The sequence below is a fragment of the Pterocles gutturalis genome, unplaced genomic scaffold (genome assembly GCF_000699245.1).
Source record: "Pterocles gutturalis isolate BGI_N339 unplaced genomic scaffold, ASM69924v1 scaffold21297, whole genome shotgun sequence".
In the NCBI taxonomy this organism is placed as follows: domain Eukaryota; kingdom Metazoa; phylum Chordata; class Aves; order Pterocliformes; family Pteroclidae; genus Pterocles; species Pterocles gutturalis.
The window spans coordinates 26,354-50,828 of record NW_010113305.1 but is presented as its reverse complement, the minus strand read 5'-3'; the positions used below and the strand labels follow the sequence as shown (position 1 = coordinate 50,828).

The 24,475-nt window shown below is 45.1% G+C and overlaps 1 protein-coding gene across 2 annotated transcripts in view; it reads right to left on the bottom strand.

Moving 5' to 3' along the window:
- KLF7 (Kruppel-like factor 7 (ubiquitous)) overlaps window positions 1-24,475 on the bottom strand; it is a 56,058-nt gene that overhangs the window by 5,428 nt on the left and 26,155 nt on the right. The window contains exons 2-3 of one of the 2 annotated variants that reach the window (XM_010074448.1): window positions 19,811-20,423; window positions 1,512-1,635 (exon numbers count right to left, since the gene is read on the bottom strand). In XM_010074448.1, coding sequence (XP_010072750.1) covers window positions 1,512-1,635; window positions 19,811-20,423 — 737 coding nt within the window. Of the gene's footprint in view, window positions 1-1,511; window positions 1,636-19,810; window positions 20,541-24,475 lie in introns of those variants that run through there. The other variant, XM_010074447.1, reaches the window with a different exon arrangement.

Sequence of the window (24,475 nt, the reverse complement as noted above, 5' to 3'; positions counted from 1 at the left end):
TGCTGCATTAAAAAGATGGGCAATTTTCTTAAGCCTCTTTCAAAAATATATATAAATAGGATTAGCTGGATAACATGTTCAGATGCAAGCACATTATTTGATTACTCAATAGTGGATCCCGGTTTCACCCAGGGCACTGCCAGTCTCCAGCTGGGGGGGGTGCGATGAGGAGAAGTGCTCATTGTTCCATCCTGTCAGTGCTGTCAGGCGTCATTACAGGAGTAATTGCTTTTGCTCCACCCTAATTTCTTATCAGTTGGGACTGGGGATGGGAAAGGGGGGTTTCTTTTGATTTTGTTTCTAAATTCAAAGAAACCAGCTTTCAAAAATGCTCAGCACCAAGCAAGGATGACCAAGTTTTTCAGATGAGCTCATCATTCATTCAAGCAGCTAATGCAGTGAGGACTGCAAAAAGGAATCAGCAGTGAGTGGCAGCAACCATGGCTCTCATAAGGAGCTACTGGGTGCTCAGCTCACAAGACAAAACTGGGCCCTTATTTCTGAGTGCCCAGAGGACTGTTGCATGACAGGCTCTTCAGGAACCCTGGCTCTGGGCACCTGTTTGGATTTTAAATCTGGGCCCACACAGAATGAAGGTGCAGAGTATTTCCCACATCAAATTGTTGTCAAGGGTGAGAATTAAAACCACAGGAAAAAATTAGCAGGAACCTGCAGAGATCCCTGATCCTACACAAAAAAACCCCATGAACTTAAACTGTCAGATGTGCCTAAGTGACTTCTGTGCTTTTGAAAATTAAGCCCTTTGCTGTCTTTCATTGACTCTCCCTGGTTTCATATGGGGAAGCATGGAGCCCTGGACTCAGCAGTAAGAGAAGACACTGATCACACAGAAATTAAGTGCTTATCTCTTAGACATTTCCTACAGATTTGTGGCACAACAGCCACACACAATCCTCATCCCCCTGGTTGTACACCCATACATTTGTGAGGCCCATCTGATTTGTGAGGCTCACCCCGACAAAATGCAGGCAGCCAGCAGTGGTGCTTGGGGTAGTCCTTGAAGCAGAGCAAATAGAGGGAGCTCTGCCTTTGTGAGGGCACCAGGCTCACAGGACCAGGAAACAGAAAGCTGTGGAGATCCTTTGTCGAGAGGTCCATCACTGAACTGGTCTAGGGCCTTCTCAATGTCTTCTCTGCTTAAGAGTATTAACAACAGCTGCCCTATGGACTGAATCCTCTGCCCACAACAGACACAGGCAGCTTTCAGTCAGACCTACACCTGGTCCCCCATCTCTTTGTGCTGCGGGATGGAAACAGCTTAGGCTGCTTAGAAGTGCTCCCCATCTCCCAGCCCACCTGGCCACTGCAGCAGAGAGGACAGGGGCAGAGGGGAGGGTCCCTCCTTGGCTCAAGGATAGAGGCAGTGGGACAGGAGGCCAGAAGGGGCTCCTCTGCTGGGAGCCAGGTCTCTTGTCTCGGGAAGGTGGCAGCACCATGCTGCTCACAACGTCTGCATGTTGCTTGAACACCAAGTTAAGAGGCTGCATTACCTGTCACAATGGTTGCATTTAAAGGGCTTTGCACCCGTGTGCTTTCTGTAATGCCTCGTGAGCTCGTCGCTCCGTGCAAAACGCCACTCGCACCCTTCCCACGAGCACTTGTAAGGCTTCTCACCTGCAGAGGGGAGGAGAGAACAGTCAGCGTGGCAGCAGGATTACTGAGCACTCAACTTGCAAGTCTGGTGTCCTCCCACCTCGCCTCTGTCCTGCTCAGGCAGGTTAGCCCATCACACAATTCATGGCTAGTGCGGGATGGAAACAATTTAGGGCTTATGATGCATTGTACTGAGGATGGGATCCAGCCCAAATTTTACCACTGCTAAAATTCTTGCGCAACCTTATTTCCCATTTCTAACAAAACCAATCAATTACTCTTCAAAGAAGCCATCAGAACATCCCCAAATGCCTGTCCTGCTGTGTGGCTGGAACCTCGTTTTCAATCAGCTTTTCAGCTCACTCTGCCCTTGCCAGATGAATTACTGTGGTACCTGTGGGTGGCTGTGCTAACACCTGAACACACTGCAGGTGTGCATCACGCCAGAGTGACCACCACCAGTGCATCACATGCTCTACCCCAGCTGCCATTTACCTCTCGCATGGCAAGACTCACATCTGTTCTTCTCAAGCTTTTACGCCTACTGCTCCCTAGGACTGCATCTTCAGTTGCTTCTGACAACAAAAACTGTTCCTTGGTTCAAGGAATTACGTGTCAGTACAGTGAGTGCAAGAGGAGAAATGTTTTCTTCTTTAAATCAGCTGGTTCTTCAGGCTTTTTGCACTACACCTTTATCAGCTGTTATTCTGCCCCAAAATATTAACCACACCACTGAAGGCAGTGAAATGGTGCAGTGATAAGACAGGAGAGATGCTGATCTGCTGTGTTCACATCTACCTATCTTCTAATGCAAACCAGTGTCTGTGGAACAAAGTCCGCCATGGTGTAACATTAATGGAGTCATGAACACCTTCTGATGAAGAATTCCAAGGTCTCATGCCTCCCCTTTTCTTATTCAGTCCCTTTTCTTATTCAGTGCACATGCACTTATGTGCATTCAAATTTATCATCTCCCCCCTAGAACAAATGCTGCAGTGCATCCCTTCCTATATAAACTCCATGTCTCTATTTCCCATGCAGTCAGCATTGTATGGATGCATTAGAAGAGGAGGGAGTTGAGATAAAATGCAGACAAGAAATCACTTCCACTACCAAGACTCAAAACTGGGAATTATAAACAGAGGAGGGATTAGGGATTATTACTTATTTATTTGTTCTTAAAATTGCTAAGAAGGTGATTTTTAAAAATTCACTACTGACCAAACTGAAGTTGTAGTCTGTATGACCTCTATGCCAGTCATGTGAAACAATCACTTGGCCACAGCATACAAATTTCTCAGTGCAGAGACGCAGATTTCTATATTTAGCATGTCTATTCAGCAAGTAAAAGAGTGAGATCTGGTTATGGGAGACCTATGTATTTCAAGGTGACAAATCAGAGAGGCCAAAAGAGCAAGAAAAGTGAAGAGGGCAAGAGAATTGCATCAAAAAAACCTGTTCTCTGAGTGAGTTTCTGTGGACTTCTTATTGCACAGGCAGCTCTGCTGTAGAGTGGTCATCTGCCCCAGACTGAACAGCAGAGTGGGCTAAGGCATTAACTGGAGTTGAGCCATTTTACTGGCCTCTGAGAAGTTTCTTTGGCTCAGTAGCTCAATTAAAGGATACATTGGAATGAAGCAATGAAGAGGGGGCAGCAGCCAGCAGGACTTTGCCAGAACATCCACTTGTCCCTCAGTCCCTGAATGCAGATAGGCCAGCCTGGATGTCTCAGTTGTGTCCACCACAGGAAAATGCCCAACACAACAATGGACCGAGCCAACAATAATACCACCCCACTTAGGTTGTGCCTGCCTGGTGATCCCTGCAGACTTGCCTTTTTTTTTTTTTTTTTTTTAAAAGGATTTATTCAGGGGAAAAAAAAAAAAAGGCAAGAAACTTCTTGTTAGTGAGCCAAGTGCTGATGTCTTGTTTCTGGGCTGGTTACTCAAGTGTAATTCAAACACTGTCACCAGTGCTGGCCCCAGACACTAGAGCTGCAATTGCAGCGCTCTCCCCCTCCAGCCCTTGACATCTTATCTGGCATACTGCATCTGGTCTCCCCTTCTCTGAGAAAAGAGATTTCCCCAGCTCTGGTCATGTCTATCATGGTGCACTGGTTTTGTCTGGAAAGTTCATGCATTATTTTTAAAAGCTGTCAGTAAACAAGCCTCAATGATAATTCAGCTTCCTTGGTTCTCTGACGCTCTCTAGTGCCTACCTTAGAGTGGAGACAGCAAGGCAGACAAACTGCCTTGCAGCGTATGTTTGCTCCACACACTGCAAAGCAAATACAGAAGATGACTGCTCAGCCAAATCTGGCAGGTACAGCCAGTCTGAAGGATACAGCTGCCTACAGAGCAGAAGGGTGAAGAAAAAACATCCTGGGCTTTCTGTGAAACAAGAGCTGTTAGGACTGAAGCTGAGTTTGGCTTGTTAACATTTGTCAAGAGGTTTGAAAACGTACAGTGCTATATATAGGTTACGAGAGACAGAAATGCCAAGCGTGATTACTGGTATACCTACAGGATGCCACATATTTCTGTTACTTGCTGCAAGGGCTCTTCTTTCAAGTGTTCCTGGTCTGGCCTTGCACAGCCCTGAGCTGAGTTTTATTTTCAGATGCTTTTCCTCTGTAACCCAAGCCCCATCCACAAAATGTCAGATAGTACCTCTTTGTGCTCCAGACAGCACGCTGGCATACAGTACTCCAGGTGGCACAAGATAAATGCAAAGGAGCACAGTGACCTTTAAAGCCATGTCGGATGGTTCCTTGACCCAGAGACCTCAAAGAGGTTAGATTCCTGCCTTCCTGCAGCTACTCAAAAAACATGAGAGGGCAGGACAAGAGAGACCTCTGTATCTCTGCATGTGAAGACTGAAAACAAACTGCTTCTTTAATGGCTGCTTTCACCTTACCCACCGATGAAATTAAAGTGTATCTTGCTGAGGTGCACATATGCAGAAAGCATGGGCATGGAGAAGGGGGGGAGGGTCCTCCTACTTCACTACTGGCAATAGCAGGGAGAAGAAATGGGAAGGATCTTTTCCATGTGCCAGGCTGCTCTTGTGTTGTTGCAGAGGATTAGCAAGAACAAAAAGATAGATGGTGAAATCCTCCTCTGCTGAAGGCAATGGCAAAACTCCCACTCAATTCTACAGAGCCAGGATATCCCCCCTTTTAAACAAATTAATTATGAGCTTCAAAATCCAATTAAAAATGGGAACATCACAGAGCTTTGCCACATTGACTTTTTTCAGGCTCTAATTCCTCAAAATTAATAACTGCACTTAAAACTCGAGCCGGCGAGCCACTCCCAGGAAGGAGGCTCTACTCCTTAAGTAATTTTTATTCAACACAAGGATCTGTGCAGTGCTTAAACAAATCCATAAACCCACATTTATAGGAACGCACTCAATGGAGGAGCCAATGCACATCCAAAAAGAAGCCGGTACCCAGGTACACATGTTAAATACTCAGCTGTTTCAGTTCAGAACATGCCCCACACCATGGGGCCGGTTCAGCTTTCACACATCCACAAATGCACCTGGGAAGGGCAGGCAGCCAGCAACACAGACATATGTTCAAGCAGTGAATTACACCATTTTCTTAGATGAGCAGTAGTGTTAAAACAACGCACCATTTACTTATGGAAAATCTTCTAGAACCAACCCAGAATAATGGCTTTCAGCTTTTTCTAATTTTTTCCCTGGGAAGTGGAGACTGCTACCTGGTGATTTCAAGCTCAATGACCACACTCCAGTTCCTTAGGCATCCTGTGCATCAGAGAGCAGCGCAGTGCAGTTAAAGCGAGCTGTTGAGTGAAACAGTGGCTACACAGGACCCAGCCTCTACACCGCATGTGTTTGAAGGGTGTTATTTCTGGCTAGCTGCAGCCTGGTCCTGTGGCCTGAACCCGCCTGTAGGTGAAGCGTGCCAGCTGTGCACTTGCAGAGCACCTCCTGGGACAGGCCATCCAAAACCACATGTGTGCTCCGGCCAGGCTGAACCAGACCACAGTGAGTGGGGTCACCCAGAAGACCCACCTCAAAACAGGACTCTTGATCACCAGAAAACACTCACATAGACACATCCTTAGTTGCCTGCTGACAATCCCCAAAAAGCAGCCTGAGCATGCCTGTAAGACAGAACACTGTGCTGAAACCTACTGATGTAGAAGGACCATCAGAAAAGCTAGTGGTACAGAAATGCTATTAACCCTTCAGATACGCTCTAGGGCTTCAGTCCACCATGACCGCATGCTTCTGTGAAGCACTGTCTCTTCACTGTGGCTCTGTCCTGTGGTCCATAGCCCATTTTAATATTTTCATCTTCCTGGAGCATATTTTCACACCCTGGGACTGGGGTGCTTGGGGAATAGGCTCTCTGTTCTACTTCTGTTTGTGGCACCTCACACAACCTACATCTTCTCAAAGTACCTCCAAAGCACACTTCAGTTCAGTCTGGCCCTCCATCCTCTTTATTTCATCTAGCCTGGTCCAACCTGGTAACTGGAGGACAAACACCTCTGCAAATTTATGGGAAACATGCAATAGCAAAGATAGAATTTATGAGTCATAAGAAAAATCCATCAGACTGGCAGCCCTGAAATCGGGTCACTATTCCTTTGGTAACTAAGACAAATGCAGGACTCTAAATATTAAGCATCTAGTTAAAAAAAAATAAACAAATGATTGGTATATCTTTCTCTTGAAAGCCAGCAATTTATAATTTGAAAATATGAAAGAGCCAACCACACAATCCCAGCAACACTACTGTAGTAAACACACACCAGGTTCCCAGCGAAACATGACAGAGCTGGGCTGATTCTGGGATGGAGACACTGCCCTGGTCCTTGGGACTTCTCCCTCCATTTTCCAACCTCGGACAGTCTTGGAATTTCATCTCATGCCACTTTAGATATCCAAAGCCATCCTCTGAAATAGCCACCTATGGATCTTTTTCAAGTTAATGGAGAGGCAAGGGCATGTGCGGAGTGTGACACATCAGACCCCAGTCAGGCTGGAATCGGAGGCAAGTTTCTCTCTTTTGATGGGTGAGGGTGCCCTAGCTTAACTGCAGGCAGCAGTTTGCTCCTCAGGCACAAAACAGAGAACATCAGGTTTTCTCTCTAATACATACTTAGATTGTAAACCCTGTACAAGCCGTCGCAATAAATATTCCCTCACAAAACACAGCAGTGGGAATGCTGTCTCTTCTCAAAATTCAGAGACCCTCTTGTCATTGCCACCGACATCCCACAGGCACCCTCTAGGTCCTGGGGATATTTCTTTTGTACGAGGAGTATGGCAGGCTCACTACAGAAACACTAGGTTACAAGACACAGAGGTATATAACTGAGATCAGCTGAGAACACTGTCATGACCACAAAACTATAGCACACAACGGATGCTGGGCATATTATACATTAAGATGTATAATCTTAATATATATCTGCAGTATTTATTGCCAACGCCAAGGATTAAAAAGCCATGAGTCTAGTCTCCCATAGAAATAATGTGATTTTAAAGATGAAAACAACAATATTTAGAGGTCATTTGCCTTCTACTTTACAGATAACCTAGAGCCATGATTTTAAACTTCTCTTTGCAGCCCTGCAGGTTAGAAACATTTATTACAAAATGTAGGAGAGGAGTTTGCTCTCTAATCCCTGGATTTCAAGAGTGAGGGCTTTAAGAAGAAAACCCTCCAGATTTTGGGATGTGCACAATAAAATCACATGAGTTGGCAATGCTGCAGGGTAAAATCCTGGCTCCTTCAAAGTCATTGGAAAAACGCCCATTAAGGCTTGAGTTTCACCCTGTATCTTTACAGAATTAAAACTAGACAAAGATATTATGATTATCCACCACATATATCTATTTCCTTATCCCTCCCCTGCACCCAACCTTAAACACCACAGCACAAACATATGTTGATTACGTATGATTGTTAGCAAAACAAGTAGTTTAAGCCCCTTGTCCTGCAATGAACTTCAGTAAGAGACCAACTCTAGAAAGTATGGTGCAGAATCACAGTCAAAATCCCTGCTGGTATCTCTCTGTGCTAAAATGTGGTACAGTCATGGGACTCCATCAGTATGACTGAGTCAGACAAAAATGCTTAAAGAAATTGAGGGAAAAAACTCAAATCCTGGCTGTACGCACATTTTGAAGGCCATTCAAACAAGACATTTGTACTATTTTTAAGAGCTCCTTAATATTGTGTTACTTAACTACACAAAACTAGCATGCAAAAGTGTCTGAAAAATCACCATGTGTTCTAATCAACCATGAATTATTTACATATAGTTTCAGGATCCAAAAAAAATTTTAGGAAAGAAACACAAAACATTTCCTTCCTTTCTAAAATCCGTGATTTAAAAACTATTCAAAATGAAACTAGTTCTAAAAGCCTCAATGTCTAAAAATATGTATTGAAAGACAGCTTTAACCATGCTTACTCCAAGACTGGTGTTCCTGGAGAACCAGACAAGCTGCAAATTACAACTGAAAAAGGAATTAAATCCAAGATTTCTCACTGGGATTTCTCCGATATAGAACCTCTGGGGACCTGAGCCATGCAAAGAAATGTGTGAAGAATCAAGCAGTCCCACTGTTATTTTAAGAGAGAGTTTTAATAACTTTCCTCACCACCCTTTCTCAAAAATCCTCTTGGTGACCTGCTGTTCCCAGGCTGGTGAGTGGGACCAGCCATTGCAGCAAGCAGCAGTGTCACTGTGGGATGACCACAGGCATCATTCAGAGGCCGGTGCACACGGGGATGTCGTCAGCGCAGATGCAAGTTGCTCAGAAATGCCAGAAGCCAGTAGGGTTTTCAGTGAGAAGCAGCCCCTCAGATTGCCTTGCAAACACTGGGCCTGCATTCGTATTTGCTTTGCATTTTATTACAAAAGTCTGCCGCAGCACAATGGGACGCCTAATGTGGAACATCACATTAACAATATTTCATATTTATGTAGCACTCTTCATCTCCAAGGGTCCCTGAGAGCTTTACAAGCTACATACATGACATACCAATGAAGCTGAGCCATAATTCTTCTAATTAGCATCAGCACATGGCACAACAGAAGATGTTACCGGTCACTCCTCTCTTCCTATGGCAAGAGCTCCGTGATATTTCATAGAAGGATGTTGCAGAAGGACATTCCATTTTAAGGACTCCTAAAAAAACAAGATCTCCTAACCAGCCAGGTGCTGGTGAGGTTACAGAAAAACTAGTGACCAGCTGCAGTTCAGCACACAACATCATCACTCTCTTTTTTAACATTAATAAGTTAATTTCTTTAGCAAAAAGGAAGAGCAGGCTATTTAACACACACATCCTCTGGAGATCAATGCTAACATCTATGCGTATGTGTGCAACCCATCAGCCAGTAAAACTAATTACAAAAATCAATTTCAGATACTTTTCTGAGCCTTTCATTCCTCAATATACTCCTAATTGATTTTTGTCGGAGACTAGAAAGCCTAATTATTATTTTTATTATCACAAAGGAATGCAAGGGGGGGTGGGCAGTGGCCAGTGCTTAAGTGGCTCACCAATGCCTTCTACACAAAAAAAAAAGAGAAAAAAGAAAAAAAAAAGGCATTTTATTCACAGTTTTGCCACCTGCTGGAAAGATGGAAAAGCCTTTGAAAAGGTGACAAAGCACAAGAGAAAAGCTGGCAGGAGACAGTACAGGGCAGAAGAGAAATGTGACAGGATTGTGAAATACACAATGTGAGAAGGTTGTACCTATTTTTAGGCGGACAGGGATGATCAAGTGTAAAAGCAGTACATTTCCATGAACGATATACAGATCCTTTCATCCAAAAAGGTCAGCAGTGCCCTCATAGAGAGATGGCTCTGACCATGTCTATATCAGAGATGGGGAAAGAGGTTAAGAACCAGACCCAATGTCCAGTCTGTCTTTCTACAAACTTCAAAGCTCCAGATCAGTCGCTAAGGGACTTGCCAAAGCTTGTCTACTGAGCCAGCAGCAGTCTTCAGCATGCAGCCATTCAGGACATGAAAAGAAATGAATTTTTGCGGCATTATGTCTTACACACACACACACAAGCACCTAACACACATCCGCAAAGCCCACTTGCCTAGCTGAAAAGCAAAGAAAAGCAAAACATGTAGCAACATTCAAAGAAATGGAATTTTTCCATTTTCTACTGTACTTAAGAGGACACATTTAACGAATGGCTGAGCATTGAAGGTGGGGAGGAATGCCACGCTTTATCTTCCCAGGTCTATGCAAGACTCTATTGAGAGTGATAAAGCCTTCGAAAGCCGCTCCCCTTTCAAACCCCTTCTCCACAGCTCCTCTGAAGCACGCTCCCGGCTGGTTGGCAGGGAGCGGGGTCGGAAGACTGGACACCGGCGCCAGCCCGGGTGCACAACCCATGCTTCTGCCCCATTAATTGCCGGCACATCCTCCCACAGCCCCAGGCCCTGGGGACAGCAGCAGAGCAGCAGGCCCAGGTGGACACCCGACAGCAACACCAGCAGCAAAACTACCCAATTAATTAATCCTCCAGAATAAGGGAAGGGGGGGGTCAAGGGGGGTTGATTTAAAATAAAAGAAAAAAAAAAAGAAAATAAAAAAATAAGGATGGAGTTGCTTGGCAACGGGAGGGCAGAAGCAGCTGTGCAGCAGGTCGGGCTGGTACCCGGGTGGTGAGCTGGCCCATTAGCGCCCTGCATCTCATGCATTTTGTGCCGGGGTCTCCTAGTAACAGCCTGCGCATGCCGGGCTGTTGCACACTTCCCTCCTCTCCTCCTGTTTCTCCCCATCACGCGAGGCATTGCTGTTTGCCCTAATTACACATTCTCTGCTGCTTCAAGCTGCCATTACTTCAGTCCCCAGAGGAGCCGCAAGAACTTTAAAAAGAATCTCCTCTAATAAGGGCTTTTAGTTTCAGATTCAGAGGAGCTCTGTGAGCTCAAAGATGCAAGGCAAGGTAGCAGCGGCAGAAGGAAAAGATGAAATAGGAGAAAAATTCAGCAGTTCACTGGCTCAGATTTTTCCAGGACCCTGAAACATATTTTTTCCCTTGGTTTTTTGGACGTTATCCTAGAGGGTGAACAATGAAGACAGCCCTATATGGGACACGGCACATATTTACACAATCTGGAGCACTGTATCAAAGATGTGCCCTTTGGGTACCCACGCTTTAGGCCAAGACTGAATTCCAGGCAAAATATGAGACAGGTGTATCAGGGACTAGAACTGATGGAAAAAAAATTAAGATGAATAGTCACCCCCCTTTCCAAATGCTAACATCTTAAACGGTTTTGCTCTATATTTTTGCTAATGAATATGGGGTTTTGCTTATTCAAACTATTTTAGTGCTGATGTTTTTCACCATTTGCTACTGAAAAATCAGAGAAAGACGATCAGAAAAAAAAATTTTGACTGGCAGAGACACCACAGGAATAAAACACAAGGGGAAAATAATATATGTTCTTTTCTGCTTTGTCAACAACAAAAACAGAAAAAGACCCAGGATGCTTTAATTCATTCAGATATCAGGTTTGATTTGGGGGTGGAGGTGGAAGGGAAACCATGTGCTTGGGCTTAAAAAATACACTGACAAGTCCTCCCAGTGAAGGCCGCCCTGGTGTCAGGACACTGCTACCCACACAGTGGCAGGCATGTGAGCCTTGAGGCGAGTTTCTGAGCCAGATCACATCCTCCCTGGTGCTTTGCTTTCTCCCTCTCCTGGAGCTGGAGGTGGCAGGCTGTGGCCAGCAGCGTGGGAACTCCTCATTGCTTCACGCTAAGCAAAGCTTGGTAAAAAGGTCTTGGCAATGCTGCTGGGCAAACCTTGGTGAACCAAGCAGCCCAGTCTCAAGAGCACAAGGCAGCGAGTAAAGAGAATTAATTTTACCGGCTAGGAAATTTCCTCATCTGGATTTTGGAAAAGGCACAGATGATTACCTGTCCTTAGCTCTAAGGGAGGTACAAGCACCGAGCTGGAAACCACCCAGGTCGTTCATGCTGCCAGATGAGTGTAACTAAAGGAGGACACACACATACTACAAAATTACATTGTTGGGTGATGCCACATCTTCAGGGAGAAAATATTAAGCAATAAAGAGGTTTTCTGTATGACACTCATTTCCTAATGCACATTCAAAGCCATACAAATCCCAGGAAAAGAACCACCTTTGGGATTCTATGGGTTTTGCAAAGAATTAACGATAAAATTGTATCACATGTACCACACTCATAAGAAAGGCAGTTTACAACTGATCATAGCTTAGTCCATTCAAGTTAATTTTTACCCAGATATTCACAGATAGAAGTCTTCCACTCAAAAACCATTTTCCATTACATATGCCAAGTTTTTAGCTAAACTTGTTACACTGAGGAAAGCTCTTTTCTCCCTGCCGCTCCCCAACACACATGCCACATTCTCCTAAAAAACAAGTATTTTGTTCAACTTCTTTTGCTCCAACTTCTAAAATAACAAACAGTAACCATACTGGAAAAAGACCAAATGTGGAAAATTTCACTCTGGAGAAAGAAAAGCTTTGCAAAGTTACAGGTGACCAACAAGAAGGTGTCCAAATGCAAGTTTATGCAAAATTAACCATAACACAGTTCCATGCAGTTACATATTGAACAAAAGTACATGCAGATGTGCATGCCTGTATTTTTGTAACATTCATTTCCAAGAACTAATACAAGCTTATAGTGCACTAATGATTGCTTATGGACATCATAAAAAGCTAGAATGACATTGCAAAATTATCCAACTAATCTATTAAGTTCTCTCTGTTGGTGGCAAAGGGTCCAGACGTACAGGAGGAAGCCTCTGAATGTGCACTGCCATACAGTGAGGACACCTTTCTCTCAGAACTCAGCTGGGGAGCAGCTTTTATCCTGAAACACATGCTTGTCATCGTTAGCTTAGCTAGCACTCATGCAAATGTTTTATCAGTGTTCAGTTTTTGCAGCCTCAGCTTTCAGTCCCTCCCAGGTTTTGAAGGCCAGACACCTTCAGGAACAAATCTGGCCAGTGCAGCGTCTGGGTGCCTATCTGCATATGGGGACTGCTGGGATTGCAAACTGGCCTGCAGAGTTAAAGGCTTTTAATTCTTATTAGCCTTCTTATCACATATAAAGCTGACCAATGGAAAGGTTCTGTTTCTGCAGTGACACAAAGGTTTTGGTCACCCTCAGAAACCTGTGTATAAAGCAGGTCTCATGCAGTATTTTGTCCTCCCCTTTCCAAAATGGTTGCACTAGTCTTTAAACTGCCCCCACTTGACATCCTTGTCCTCATGCATTTCAATCTACTGCAGCACATTACCAATCACTGCTTGACATGTGGTAACCAACTGGCTTTTGAGAGTGATGCCAGACAGAAGTTTTCTGAAGACACAAATACGTGTTCTCCTAAACTCCAGCAAAACAGAAAGAGGCAATTTTTAAAAAATGAAATCCACCCTGCATTCTCTGCATCATAAACTTGCCCTATGGCTATCATGAAGAACATTTTTTCCATCATTATTCCTAGTGCTAATGCAGGCCTGGCTGGCCTCCCTGCCCACAGCTGGTCTGTGCTATATGGTGGGCATCACCTACGCCATGATGCCCATGATTTCATTTGGGACCGGACCCCCTTTGGCAGAACTCTGGACACCTCTGCTGTATTTAGGTCAGCCTCCATGAAGCCCTACAGTTCCTCCACTCCTGCTTGCAAGTTGCTGCTGCTGGTATGTGGGTATGCAGGACTGTGTCCACATGTGGTGTGAAAGGCGGGCTCTGGACTAGAGGAGTCCATCCAGGCTCCTGGCTGCTTGCTCAGATGTGACTCAGACTCAAACACCCACATTGTGCTTTGGAAGAGTCTAAGCTGGCACTTACTTCTGAGATGACAGATAGCATGCTTGGCTTTTCCTGCCCACAGCACTTCAGCTCTCCCAGCCTGCTCACGCCCTTCTCATCCAGAAAGCCCACCTTAGCCTAAACCAGCATCTTTGAGCACACATCTCTGATTCACGCCTGGTGTGAGCTCAAATACTGCAGAAGTGCCAGTGCTTTGGACAAATGGACAGGAAAATCATAGCTTATCATTGTTAACTTGCCATTTGTATCCAGTGTGGGACAGCAGCAACACATAGGGCAATTGGCAGAAGACAAGTTGAGGGTTTCTTCTTCAAGACTTCCTCTGTGATCCCTATCGTTCGCCCCCTTGCTAGGTGCCTCACTGGGGCTCAGGGGTGGATGTGTATAAAGAAAACACTGGATGACAAACTAGAGATGGCTGCTCCGTGCCTTACTGAGGCAGTCTGCCATAACACTTGGAGGCGTCTGCACTCTCCCTCCTGCAGCTGCTGAACAGACAGCACACATCACTTTCTAGGTCTCACTTCTGCCAAAAATCATCTCACATGGCATACAAACAAACAAACAAACAAGATGTATTTAAATTTTCAAACCCAAACAGTAAGACTGTCCTGTGCTATTGATTTGGCAAATGATGGAGCAGAAACACAGGACTAAGAATTCAGGTATTGGCAAGTAAGCAATGGATGAACACCACCAGTGTTTTAAATGGCAAGGACTGCTTCTGGCAGGGCCTGTCCTCCTGCCGCCTGGGAGGTTCACAAAGCTTGTTTCCTCAGCCTAAGCGCTTACTGCAATAATGAAGTGAGGCTATGGCCCTCCACAGTAAAATCACAACACTCCCCTCCAAACTTGCCAAATGGCTACAAGGCTTCAACACCAGAAAGTTTTAAAGAGCTCATGATCATGCTGGGCTTATTTTAATCAGCTTTGATAAACCCTTATTATGTCTTTACCCAAAAAACCCCAACTCCACAACAGAACACATCTTTCCAATTTGGCAGTGCAACTATACCCCAAAACAAATGCAGTCCTGAATGAAGGTCTTCCTCACACACCCCTCCTCCCTCAATTCCCTTGCTCTCGTTTCCAGTGGCATTCACCTGTTGCTTCAGATGCTGCCATAGGAGCTTCAGCATCCTCCGTGTTGCACCACGTCCCCTCGCTGGGTTGCAGCCCTGCACACAGAGCTGGGGACTTGCTACGAAGCCATGGGTACAACAAAAAATCTTGGGGTTTGGCTTTCATTTCTCCTATGCTACCTACGCTGTTGTCCCAAATGCTTTTCTCTTAAGTCATTATTCAAAATCTTGCATCCTGCAGAATTGGTGCTGTGCTTGGCTATTTGCTTTTTCTTCCTCTTCATTGGCTTTCTGTTCATGAGTGCTACCCCACTAACACAATACAGCAATGCAGCTTCCCATTCATGTGGTATCACTGACCCAGATAATTTTTATTTTCTCTATTATTCCTTTACTTCGCATTAATCTTCTTTATCTATTGTCCAGCCTGTTCTCCTCAGTTTGGTCTTTTCCGATCATTTCCAAATTCTGGACATTTCCACTTCTGTCTCCAACACTTGGGGAAATCTCTCCTCTGTTGTCTTAAATCTCGCTTCAAAAACCTTCCTGTTCATTAATGCTCTTTCTAATACTGTTGTGTCTCTCGTCTTTTTGTTGCAAATGTAGTAATTTGTTCTCCTGCAGGGTAGATTTGTTTGTTTTAGTTACTCTCACCCAGCACTTTGGATCCAAGAACTGTATAATTTAAAATAAGATGTCCTGACAATGTGAAACAAACTCCACTTGAATAAGCACTATCTTAAGATCACATGTAGACTCCTAATATCTATTTACATGGGTATTTCCGACTTGTTTTAGGTTTTAGAAACCTAAATATAGATATGAGGTGCCCAACTGCTGTTTTTCAGACTTGAGCTTAGGCTGTATCAGACCTTGGTTTTAGATGGATAAAGAAAAAACCTTCTGATACTCATAAAATGCAAACCCCAGCAGAACTCCCCAAGGGTGATTTTTTTTATCATCATACCCAATCTTAAGGATTTCCTGGTCAGTTTATATTTGATGTTTTATCTCTGGCTAGAAAGTACCCACGCCACCTGACACCTTCCCCTGTACATTACTGCAAGGAAGGCTGATATGAATGGTTTTGTCAGGAGATAGAAATCTCCTCCAGAGGTCTTTCATCTGGGAGACACAGCAACACCCCATGACTAATCTTTCCATAGGCCAGCTCACCCTTAGTCGTATTTGCATCCAGACACTCGCCAGCAATATCCTGTTTTCTAATTTAGGAAGTACTGATGACTATACATGTTTTGTGTCTCATTCTAATTCCTTCCCTGTCCACCCTCCATTACACTAGCAATTCATCTCCATGCATGTGTGAAGGCTGGCCGAAAATTTCTGTCTCTCAAAGGAGACAAAATGTCATTGTTTGCACTGATGTCTGCTCCATGAACAAGTGTGAGAGAATGTGCTAGTCCTGGTGGCTCCTTCTTTATAAGTTTTTACATTGGCAGCATGGTCTTTCCAAACCTACAGCTCACCTTTTCCTCCTGTTTACAGGCCCAGCTGCTATTTCTCCCGAGTGGCTTCTTTGCTGCCCTCTGACAGTCAGTCCGACCACTGCTCTTGGCTCCTTTACACACTCTTCACTTCAGATGCCTCAGCTTACTTTGAATTCAGTCAAATATTTTCACTTCCCTTTCCACCCAGACAATGTTTTTCCCTTTCCCTTCCAGATTAAATTCTCTCCCACAGAGAGGATTTTTTTTCCCTCTCCAAAGGTCATCCAGAAGGTGGTTTCATAACGAGTTCAACCATTGATGGGCTGTCCTGTTCTCTTATGGACAAGATGCAGGAGGGTAACAAGAGAAGCTTGTACAGTACCAAGTGCAATGTGGGGTCTGACTGCCTCTGGGCTCCGCAGCGAAGTAAACCCCGAAGAGAAGATCATCTCCAATCTAGCAAGCTGCTATCAGTCTACATTGCCTCCAGCCCAGTCTGGCTCATCACGCAGCAGAGAGGAACTCCAGCCAGCATCTGTCTGGCCCGCCTTACATACGAATGAAAGGAATGCAATCCTTCCGCCGCCTTCCACCTCCCAGCTCCCCAGCCCATGGTTTTCTTGTTTTCATGCACTGCAGTAAATCCCTTTGATCCAGCAACTGGACTTTGCACGTGCAAGTTGGGTGACCAGCCCACATCTGCCTCCCCGCCTGTGAACCTCCCACTGAGAGCTCTTTGACTCTCAGGGCACTCGCACCCTTTCACACAGCGCCCACACTGGCAGACTGCTCTTGCATGACATACTAACAAGCTACCAGCCAAAGGAAAATATCTCGCAATCATTTCAGACCCTCTGGCTCAGCCACTGACTAAGCCAAGTGGCTCCAACCCAACTGGCATCACCCCTGACAAAGCCAAGTGCCTCCCAGCCATTGGCACTGCTGGGTGCATTCGCAACCCACAGCACACTCAGCTCACGGTATGAAGAAAACAAAGCACTGATGGAGAAAAGGGCTCCTCCTCCCTAGCCCTGAAGGCATGCATGGGAAAGAAGGCAGCCCTGCCATTTATAATTCAGTCCCAAATTTCCATAGCTATTCCTCTCTGTCCCTCTCTTTGACCAGAGGCAGGAGGTCCCTGCAGGGAAACCCCGCTTGCAGAGGTCTGCATGAACAGATTTAATGTCTTGATTGTACCAGCTGTGATTTAAGGCATGCAACAGTCAGTGATTTTTAAGGGAACAGAGCACTTAAGCAGGATGAAGGGGGTCTGAATGACTTTGTGTTTTGGACTCAAATAAGCTAGTTAGATAAACCTATCACAGCCCTCCCCTCGATTCACTCAGATTGCTCCAAAGATGTAAATGTTCAAAAGTATTTAGACAACCTGCTTTCCACAGGGAAAAATGGGAGCCTACCTGCTCCCAGGTTCTGCATCAAAGATGTATTTTAACAAAAAGGTTTTATCCAGTCCTCATTGCAAAATGAAACCATGCTTTCTACACAGCTCTGCACAGCTGGGATGTGGTCAGGTGCAGGGTGCTTATGTGGCTGCAAAGACAGGAGAGCTTCTCATCCAGGTTTGTATTTTCCCTTGTGTCTTGTCTTCCTGCTTTCCTAACAACCTATGCTATCTGCTTAGGACTTGGTGGATGGAAACAGGAACACTCCCATAAACTAGTAAACGGTTTGGGGGCTGGTTAAACCACTGGTGGTTTAAATGGCAAGATCAGAGGGGTAGCTGAACCCACTATGTGAGGGGCTGGGAGTGGGAGGTGTGGGCACTGACCCAGTCAGCTGCAGTCTCATCATCTGACACAGGTCTTCCTCATCTGTCAGCAAAGGTGGACTTGCCTTTCTCACCATGTTGAGCACTGCTGTGGATGGGCAGACATACACATCAATGGCACTATGTACAGTCTAAGGCTATTCAACAGAAGCATCACAGGGCCACTGAGAAATGTTTCTTGTCACGGATTAATTGTAAAACATAAGATTTCACATGCTGACGTTACCGAGGGGAAAGGTTTTGACCTCACACACGAAATTCAACCAGACCTAAGGCTGGGTTCAAAAGCATGCAAAATCTTTCAGGATTTTGACTCCAAAGGGTAGAGGTGTTGAAAGAGTAGTGGTTTTTGCAAGTGCTCTCTCAGGACTCCTTGTCCACACCCACACCTACTGGGTGACAAAGCCTGAAAAACTCCACCAGTTCACCCTTTCTAGGCGATTGCTGACTCCAGGAAGAGCCGTATAAGACCCATCACTTCCAGCTTGAGGAGGAGCACACAGGCCACATCTGAACAGACAAGACCACCACGTCAAGGGCTCCAACACTCTCCATTTTTGTCTTCATGGGAGCCCTGTAGCCTGCTGCAAGGCTTTGGCTAGGACATCCCCTGGACAGCCATGGCAGGGGCCAGCCTCACAGCAGCACCGGCACTATAAGGAGCCTCCTGACCATGTTGCTGCAGATTTTAAAACGATTGCACTACTTTCACTGGCTTTCAAATCACTGGATCACAAGTGAGGTCACTTCTGGCAGGGTGGCCATCCCCAGTAAAAGCACTAGAAAGCCCATATAAAAAGATCAAAACCAATGCCTTTTATGTCTTAATATGATTTATACTTCAGACCATGTAACTTTTACAGGGCTGCCTAGCATTTGATGGATGCAGCTTTTGTAGCAACCCACACATTTGTTTGATTTACTGCACTGGTCCAACATGTTATTTTCCACCCTGCAAGAACAACCTCGCTTCTAGGAATCTGCCTGCATGATAAGATCATGAATTAAATGTGCAGTTATCGTAAGAGACCACACATTTTACAGTAAAATTGAGAAAACTGATTACAGCAATCCCTCTGGAAACAAGAATAATCACATGATAAAACAGTGCTAATGGGAATTTATCATCTCTCATCACATGTGAAGCCTAGAACAAAGCAACAACACGAGCAAACTGCACAGCTATTACTGCCAGTGAATGCCAGCCAAAAAGCTACTGGGGACTATTAACAAATCACAGGAGAGTGGGGATCCTGAACAGCCAAACCTAAACCAACTCTGTATGCTTCAAGAAGCTTACACAGTGGAGCTTATATACATTATTATATATATATATTACCCAAAATAACAGCCTGACATCTTTCCATACATCTTATTCCCTCTCTACCTACACCACTCCACTCAAACTCCACAACATTCTTTCATTTGTTCTCACTGTATTTTATCACTGGAGAAGTCTAAGGTTGTGAGTATCTCAAAAGTACGTGCATCTGTGTACCTACACATCTGCATCTACATACATGCTGTCTCACACATGCATTATTCCTAAACAGTATATCTCATATCTGAAATACATTTTTCTCTTTCCTCCATACAAAAGGCAACAAAAACCTACCCATGCTATTTTCTATTTGAAGCAATTAACGCTTGACTAAAATTAACATTTTAAAAGTTGTCTTGGTGAAGTGAGTGCCAAAACCCCAAACTGGCATGTCCACAGTTTTAATATGAATAGAACATCTACATCCTTTAGGTATCCCTTAAATTACCCCGCATCAAGCCCCCTAAGACACATGAAACCCCACCAAGTTAATGGCAGATGGTGAACTGCTCCATTCTATTGAATAATGGGTGCATTTGCTGGCCTACTGTATTTTTTCACTGCCCTGTTTCATAGCTAGAAGCTTGGACTTTCAGAAGCTATTTTTGTTCTTTTCTAAATGAGAATAAAGAGATGGTTACGGTTTGGTGGTGGGAGGACAAGATGAGAGAAGTGTCCTACACAAGTACCTGTATGAGTCCTCTGGTGAGCCTTTAAGTGGGAGCTCTTTGTATAAACCTTCCGGCACCCATTAAATTGACAGCGATGAACCCTCTTCTTGTTTTCTGGGGATGTTTCTGCCCCTGTACCTCCTTGTTCACTGTCACTTTGCCCACTTTTTATCGTCCCTGCAGTTGCTGTTGCTACACCCACTTTCACCGAGCTGAGTGAAGTTTTCTTGGCCACCAATTTCAATGTCACCGTGCCATCCACTGCTGAGAGAGTTTGTGAGGTTTTTACAAGGTGGCGGCTGAGCTCCGGAGAGGAAGGGGGAGTTAATGAGGTTACTGCATTGAGCTGGGCCTGGTTGACAGCTGTGTAGCCTTCTGTGGGAGAGCGGGTTGACTGCAAGCTGAGGCATGTCTCAGACAGCAGCTTGTCCCGTGAGAGGATAATGTCCATGTTGGCGCTTTTGTCACATGTACTTGTTTCCACTGGTAAAAGGATGGGGTCGAGCCGTTGGATATTGTCCTCTGCATCTGGGGCTGAGGAGGCATGAATGAAGCAGTCCAAATCCTCACCCAAGGTCTCAGAGATCTTCCGCGGTTCCGTCTGAAGGTATCGCTCCAACTCCAGGCATGTCTGCAGGAGGGGAAAGGAGAGGGGAGGGAGAGAAACCACTGTTAGAGAGAGATTACAGCATAGTTCCCACCTCAGGGAGACCAATGTGGTCAGGAGCCGTTCAGAGACAGCACTCATGCACACTAGCACCTTCTTGCGAGACAGTCACATTTTGGGAGACATGAGGATTTGGCACTTTCTTGATGCTGCTCTGAGACAGAATGTGGGCATATCCACATAGGGTAGCAGATACTATGGCAGAAACAAAGATATGACAACCAGAAAGCATCCACTACATTTTCATGAAAGTCTGTACATTGTCCCAGGAGTACCAGGCCCTTCCCAATTTTAAGTGTAATCTGGCCAACAGTCACTTCCAATCGAAACTATCCTAATGGCCCCATTGCCTGGCCAAGTACAAACAAAACATCACCTCTCCAAAGAACTGCTTCCTCTTCCTTCATAAACATCAAATTTCACTCCAAATTTAACTCAGCGTAGTTGGCTGGGGCCCAATCTGTTCCTAAAACAGCACAGTTCGGAAGCACAGCATTGTAAGATAGGAGACAGAGGAAAACTTCCAGTGATATCACAGCTTGTTAAAAGGGCCGGATAGAAGGAAAGATGCAACAGGAAAAAGGGACCTACTGTCAGTTTTAGAGAGGTTTTGGCACTTCTGGTCAAATGGGGCTTCCTGTGTAAAGGACACCAGACTTGCACACAAACACACAAATCCACCTTATCAAAAAGTAGGTGAAGATGCAAAGAGGCTGCCACATAAAACCATGCGCCTGCACCTCCACAGCTGCAACCATCAGCACGAGGATGGGGGGAGCCTCCTGCCTGAATGTACCTTATTATGAAGCGCCCTGAGCTAGCCCAAATAAAGCGTCCAGGCACCCTTGTGCTGCCTAGTGTTCTCCATAACCAACTTTATAAACTTTTATTGTTTATAGAAAACCATTTGCTGTAGTTTGAGGAGCTTTTAACGGAGTTTATTAGTGCTGTTTTTCATTTCTCACTGCCTGAAAGGCTAGCTGGTTTAATACCACCACTGTGAACTTACAGGACTTGGAGAAGAGACTAACTAACACTTTTTAGAAACCTCTAAAAACTACTCCTCAGAGAACACTTCTAGAGATATTAAGAAAGGGATTTTAGGTAAAAATTTTCAGCCTTTGGGAGCTGGCAACCCAACTACGCCTCAAACTGGAGAGTCCAGCATCTGATCAAGAAACAAAAGCTTCATATGAGCAGAAGAGAGACAGAGGCTCCTGCCTTCTGGGTACAAAGGTCCCATCAACAGGATTGTGAAGAGGCCCCACTCACAGCTCTCCAAGAGCTACCATGTAACGCAAAATTACTACTTTCAGTGTACCCAGGAAGCAGCACTGCTGGTTGCAGATATTAAATGCTGGCATAACTTTCAGAGTTCAGAAATGAATTTGTCAGACAGTTATCTGTTGTTTCTTTTTAAATAATAGCTGATTACAGACCTGAGCTGTAGAGATGGACTTGGACAAAAAGCAATAAAATGGCAACATCAGTGTGTAGGTTATTTTCAGAGGCATGACACTGTATACACAATGTGTCTACACACAGGACTGGAGATGGGACACTTGCCAGTTACTACTCTTGCTTTAAGCAACCTTTCCATTTTCTTTCTAAAGTGCATTTCTGGGACAGTGAGGAATGGTTTTAGCTGGGGATCTGGTCTCTCCCTAGATGAATCCTAACAGGTTTGGGGGGCTGCTTTTCAAATGAGCCCCACAGTCTTTCAGGAATAACCCCCCTCACCAAAAGAGGCAATGCTTTTGAATTCATTAATTTGGGCTTTCTGGCCCACTTAGCCTTCACCCAGTGAGGCACAAACGGGTTTAGGGGCTGAATAAATAAAGGGCCTCCAAGCGAAAGAGCGAGCATAATCACAAATTAGGAATGGAAAGGAGGGGGGGGGGAGAAAAAGACAGGGACTCAAGGCCATTAAATCTGATGACAGTGACATGACATTTCAATTGCTGTGGGATCATAAAGCTGTGTGCCAGCTCCGGGCTGCCTGTGGAGGGGAGGCGAGCAGGAGGTGCTGCTCCTTTAAGGCATCACTACCCCATGACAACAATAGTGGGCCTGACAGTTTTTTCCAGCTTCACCATTAATTTTCCATAAAGAGCAGTTTCTCGATGAGCCCTTTTCAGGCAAAGCCTGATGCTTCAGAAACCTGTAATTATTCCTGGCTCCCCCCTCCTGCAGCCATTGCACCTGTGCCATTTCAAGACACCAGCTGGTCATGTCTTGCCTTCTGCCTCTGAAATCCAAAACCAGTGGATCAAGCCCATCTCCCCATAGAGGGGGGAAAAAACCAACTCAAAGAAACAATATAATGCAGTCCCTCCCTCTCACCCCCCTCAGCCTCTCCACCAAGTCAACAGGGGAGAAAAGCCTAGCAACACTGAGCCAGAAAAGCCCTCCACCTAATCTGCATGGCAGACAAAGCCTGGCAAGGGGTTACGGCCACAGCCCCTCCTTTACCCCCCACCAGAGCCCTACCTGCTGCTGCATTTGCCAGAGAAGGCAATTGCCAGTAGAAACAAAGCCTCTTTCGCCTTATGCACTTCCCAGCTTCTGCCAAGTACCTTACGCGACCTTCTCTCCTTCTGGCCCAAATCACCCAGGGAGTGGTGAGGGTTTTGAAACCGGCCTGCTTTCTTCACTCCTGCCCCAGAAAGACAATTTTTAGGCCAACTAAGCCCACCTCCTTGTCTAGAGCTCTGACCTGGAGAAACCAGTCAGGCTGAGACCACCAAGGTCGCCACTCCAGCCCACTGGACCATCAGGAGGTGTAAGAGAGTTCTTTGGTCTCCATTCCCACAAGGTCATTAGCCAGTGAGCGCATCAAAGACTACCAATTCTTTGTGAGAGCAGCAGGATATTGACCACTATTCAGAGAGCAATGAACCCAAACTGCTGGACTCAGATGATGGTGAACCCTTGTAGATCTCCCACTTCCACTACCAGCCTGGTAGGAAAATGGTCCAAGGATACCTATGACAGGAGCAAGCTGCTCTCACCATGCTCTTGTCATAGTTTTTTTGGATGTCCAGCTTCTCCTTAACCACTCACACAAGAGAGGGGGAGCTTTGTGTAATGGAGGTAATACACGTCACATGCGACATTAAGTCTGACTATCCTTTCATGGCTAATTTGCAAGCAACTTGGCAGGTATTACACTTTCTTACCCAGTGCCTGTAGGATTTACAGGAATAAAGACTCTAAAAATTGCAATAGGAAGATGGCTGACTTCAGGAACACAAAAAGAAGATCCATAAGCTTGCTGTTTGCTGTCAAGCCAGTTTTGCAGGCTAGGGATAAAAAGTGACCCACTACTCCAACCTATCTGCCCTGATTAACAAGGGTCATTCTCCTTGCACCTTGCTCCTCAATTTAGCCAATTAAAAGAAATGATGATTCATGGCTGGCAAATAATAGGATGTGACCTTGTGAGACCCCATGTACTTGCAGAAAGCCAGCTAGAAAAGGATGGCACTCTGGCATGGGGACAATCCCAACAAGGCCTCAGTCTGATTTTTCGATTTTGTACACAATTGCAAAAAGGCTTACTTTCCCAGCAGAGGCACATTTCCAACACATGCAAGAAATGCTGTGTGTTTCCTGCCTACACACTGGTAACTCGTAACACCTCTTTACTCCTCACATTATGCTACATCTCAGTCCTCTTGGACACATACAGCAGCAGAATACACATAAACTGCACACCAGGACACTTCCACGTGCAGCACCAGATCCTTCAGACAGCACAAGACAGCCACTGTAGTGCTGTCCTATGCCTGATAACAACCTGCTTCTTGTTAGTCCTTTCAGAGTTTGCAGTAGCACTGATCCAGGGAAATTCAGTTTTCAGTACTGGCAACTCAGAACGGTATGACTTCTAATCTACCTGTATTCTTACCTCTGGAGCTCATCTAAAGCTCATCTACCGAAAGTAGAGATTATTTACCAAACACATTTAGTATGCTCACCACTATGAAATATAATGCAAGAGAAATGCAGCGTGT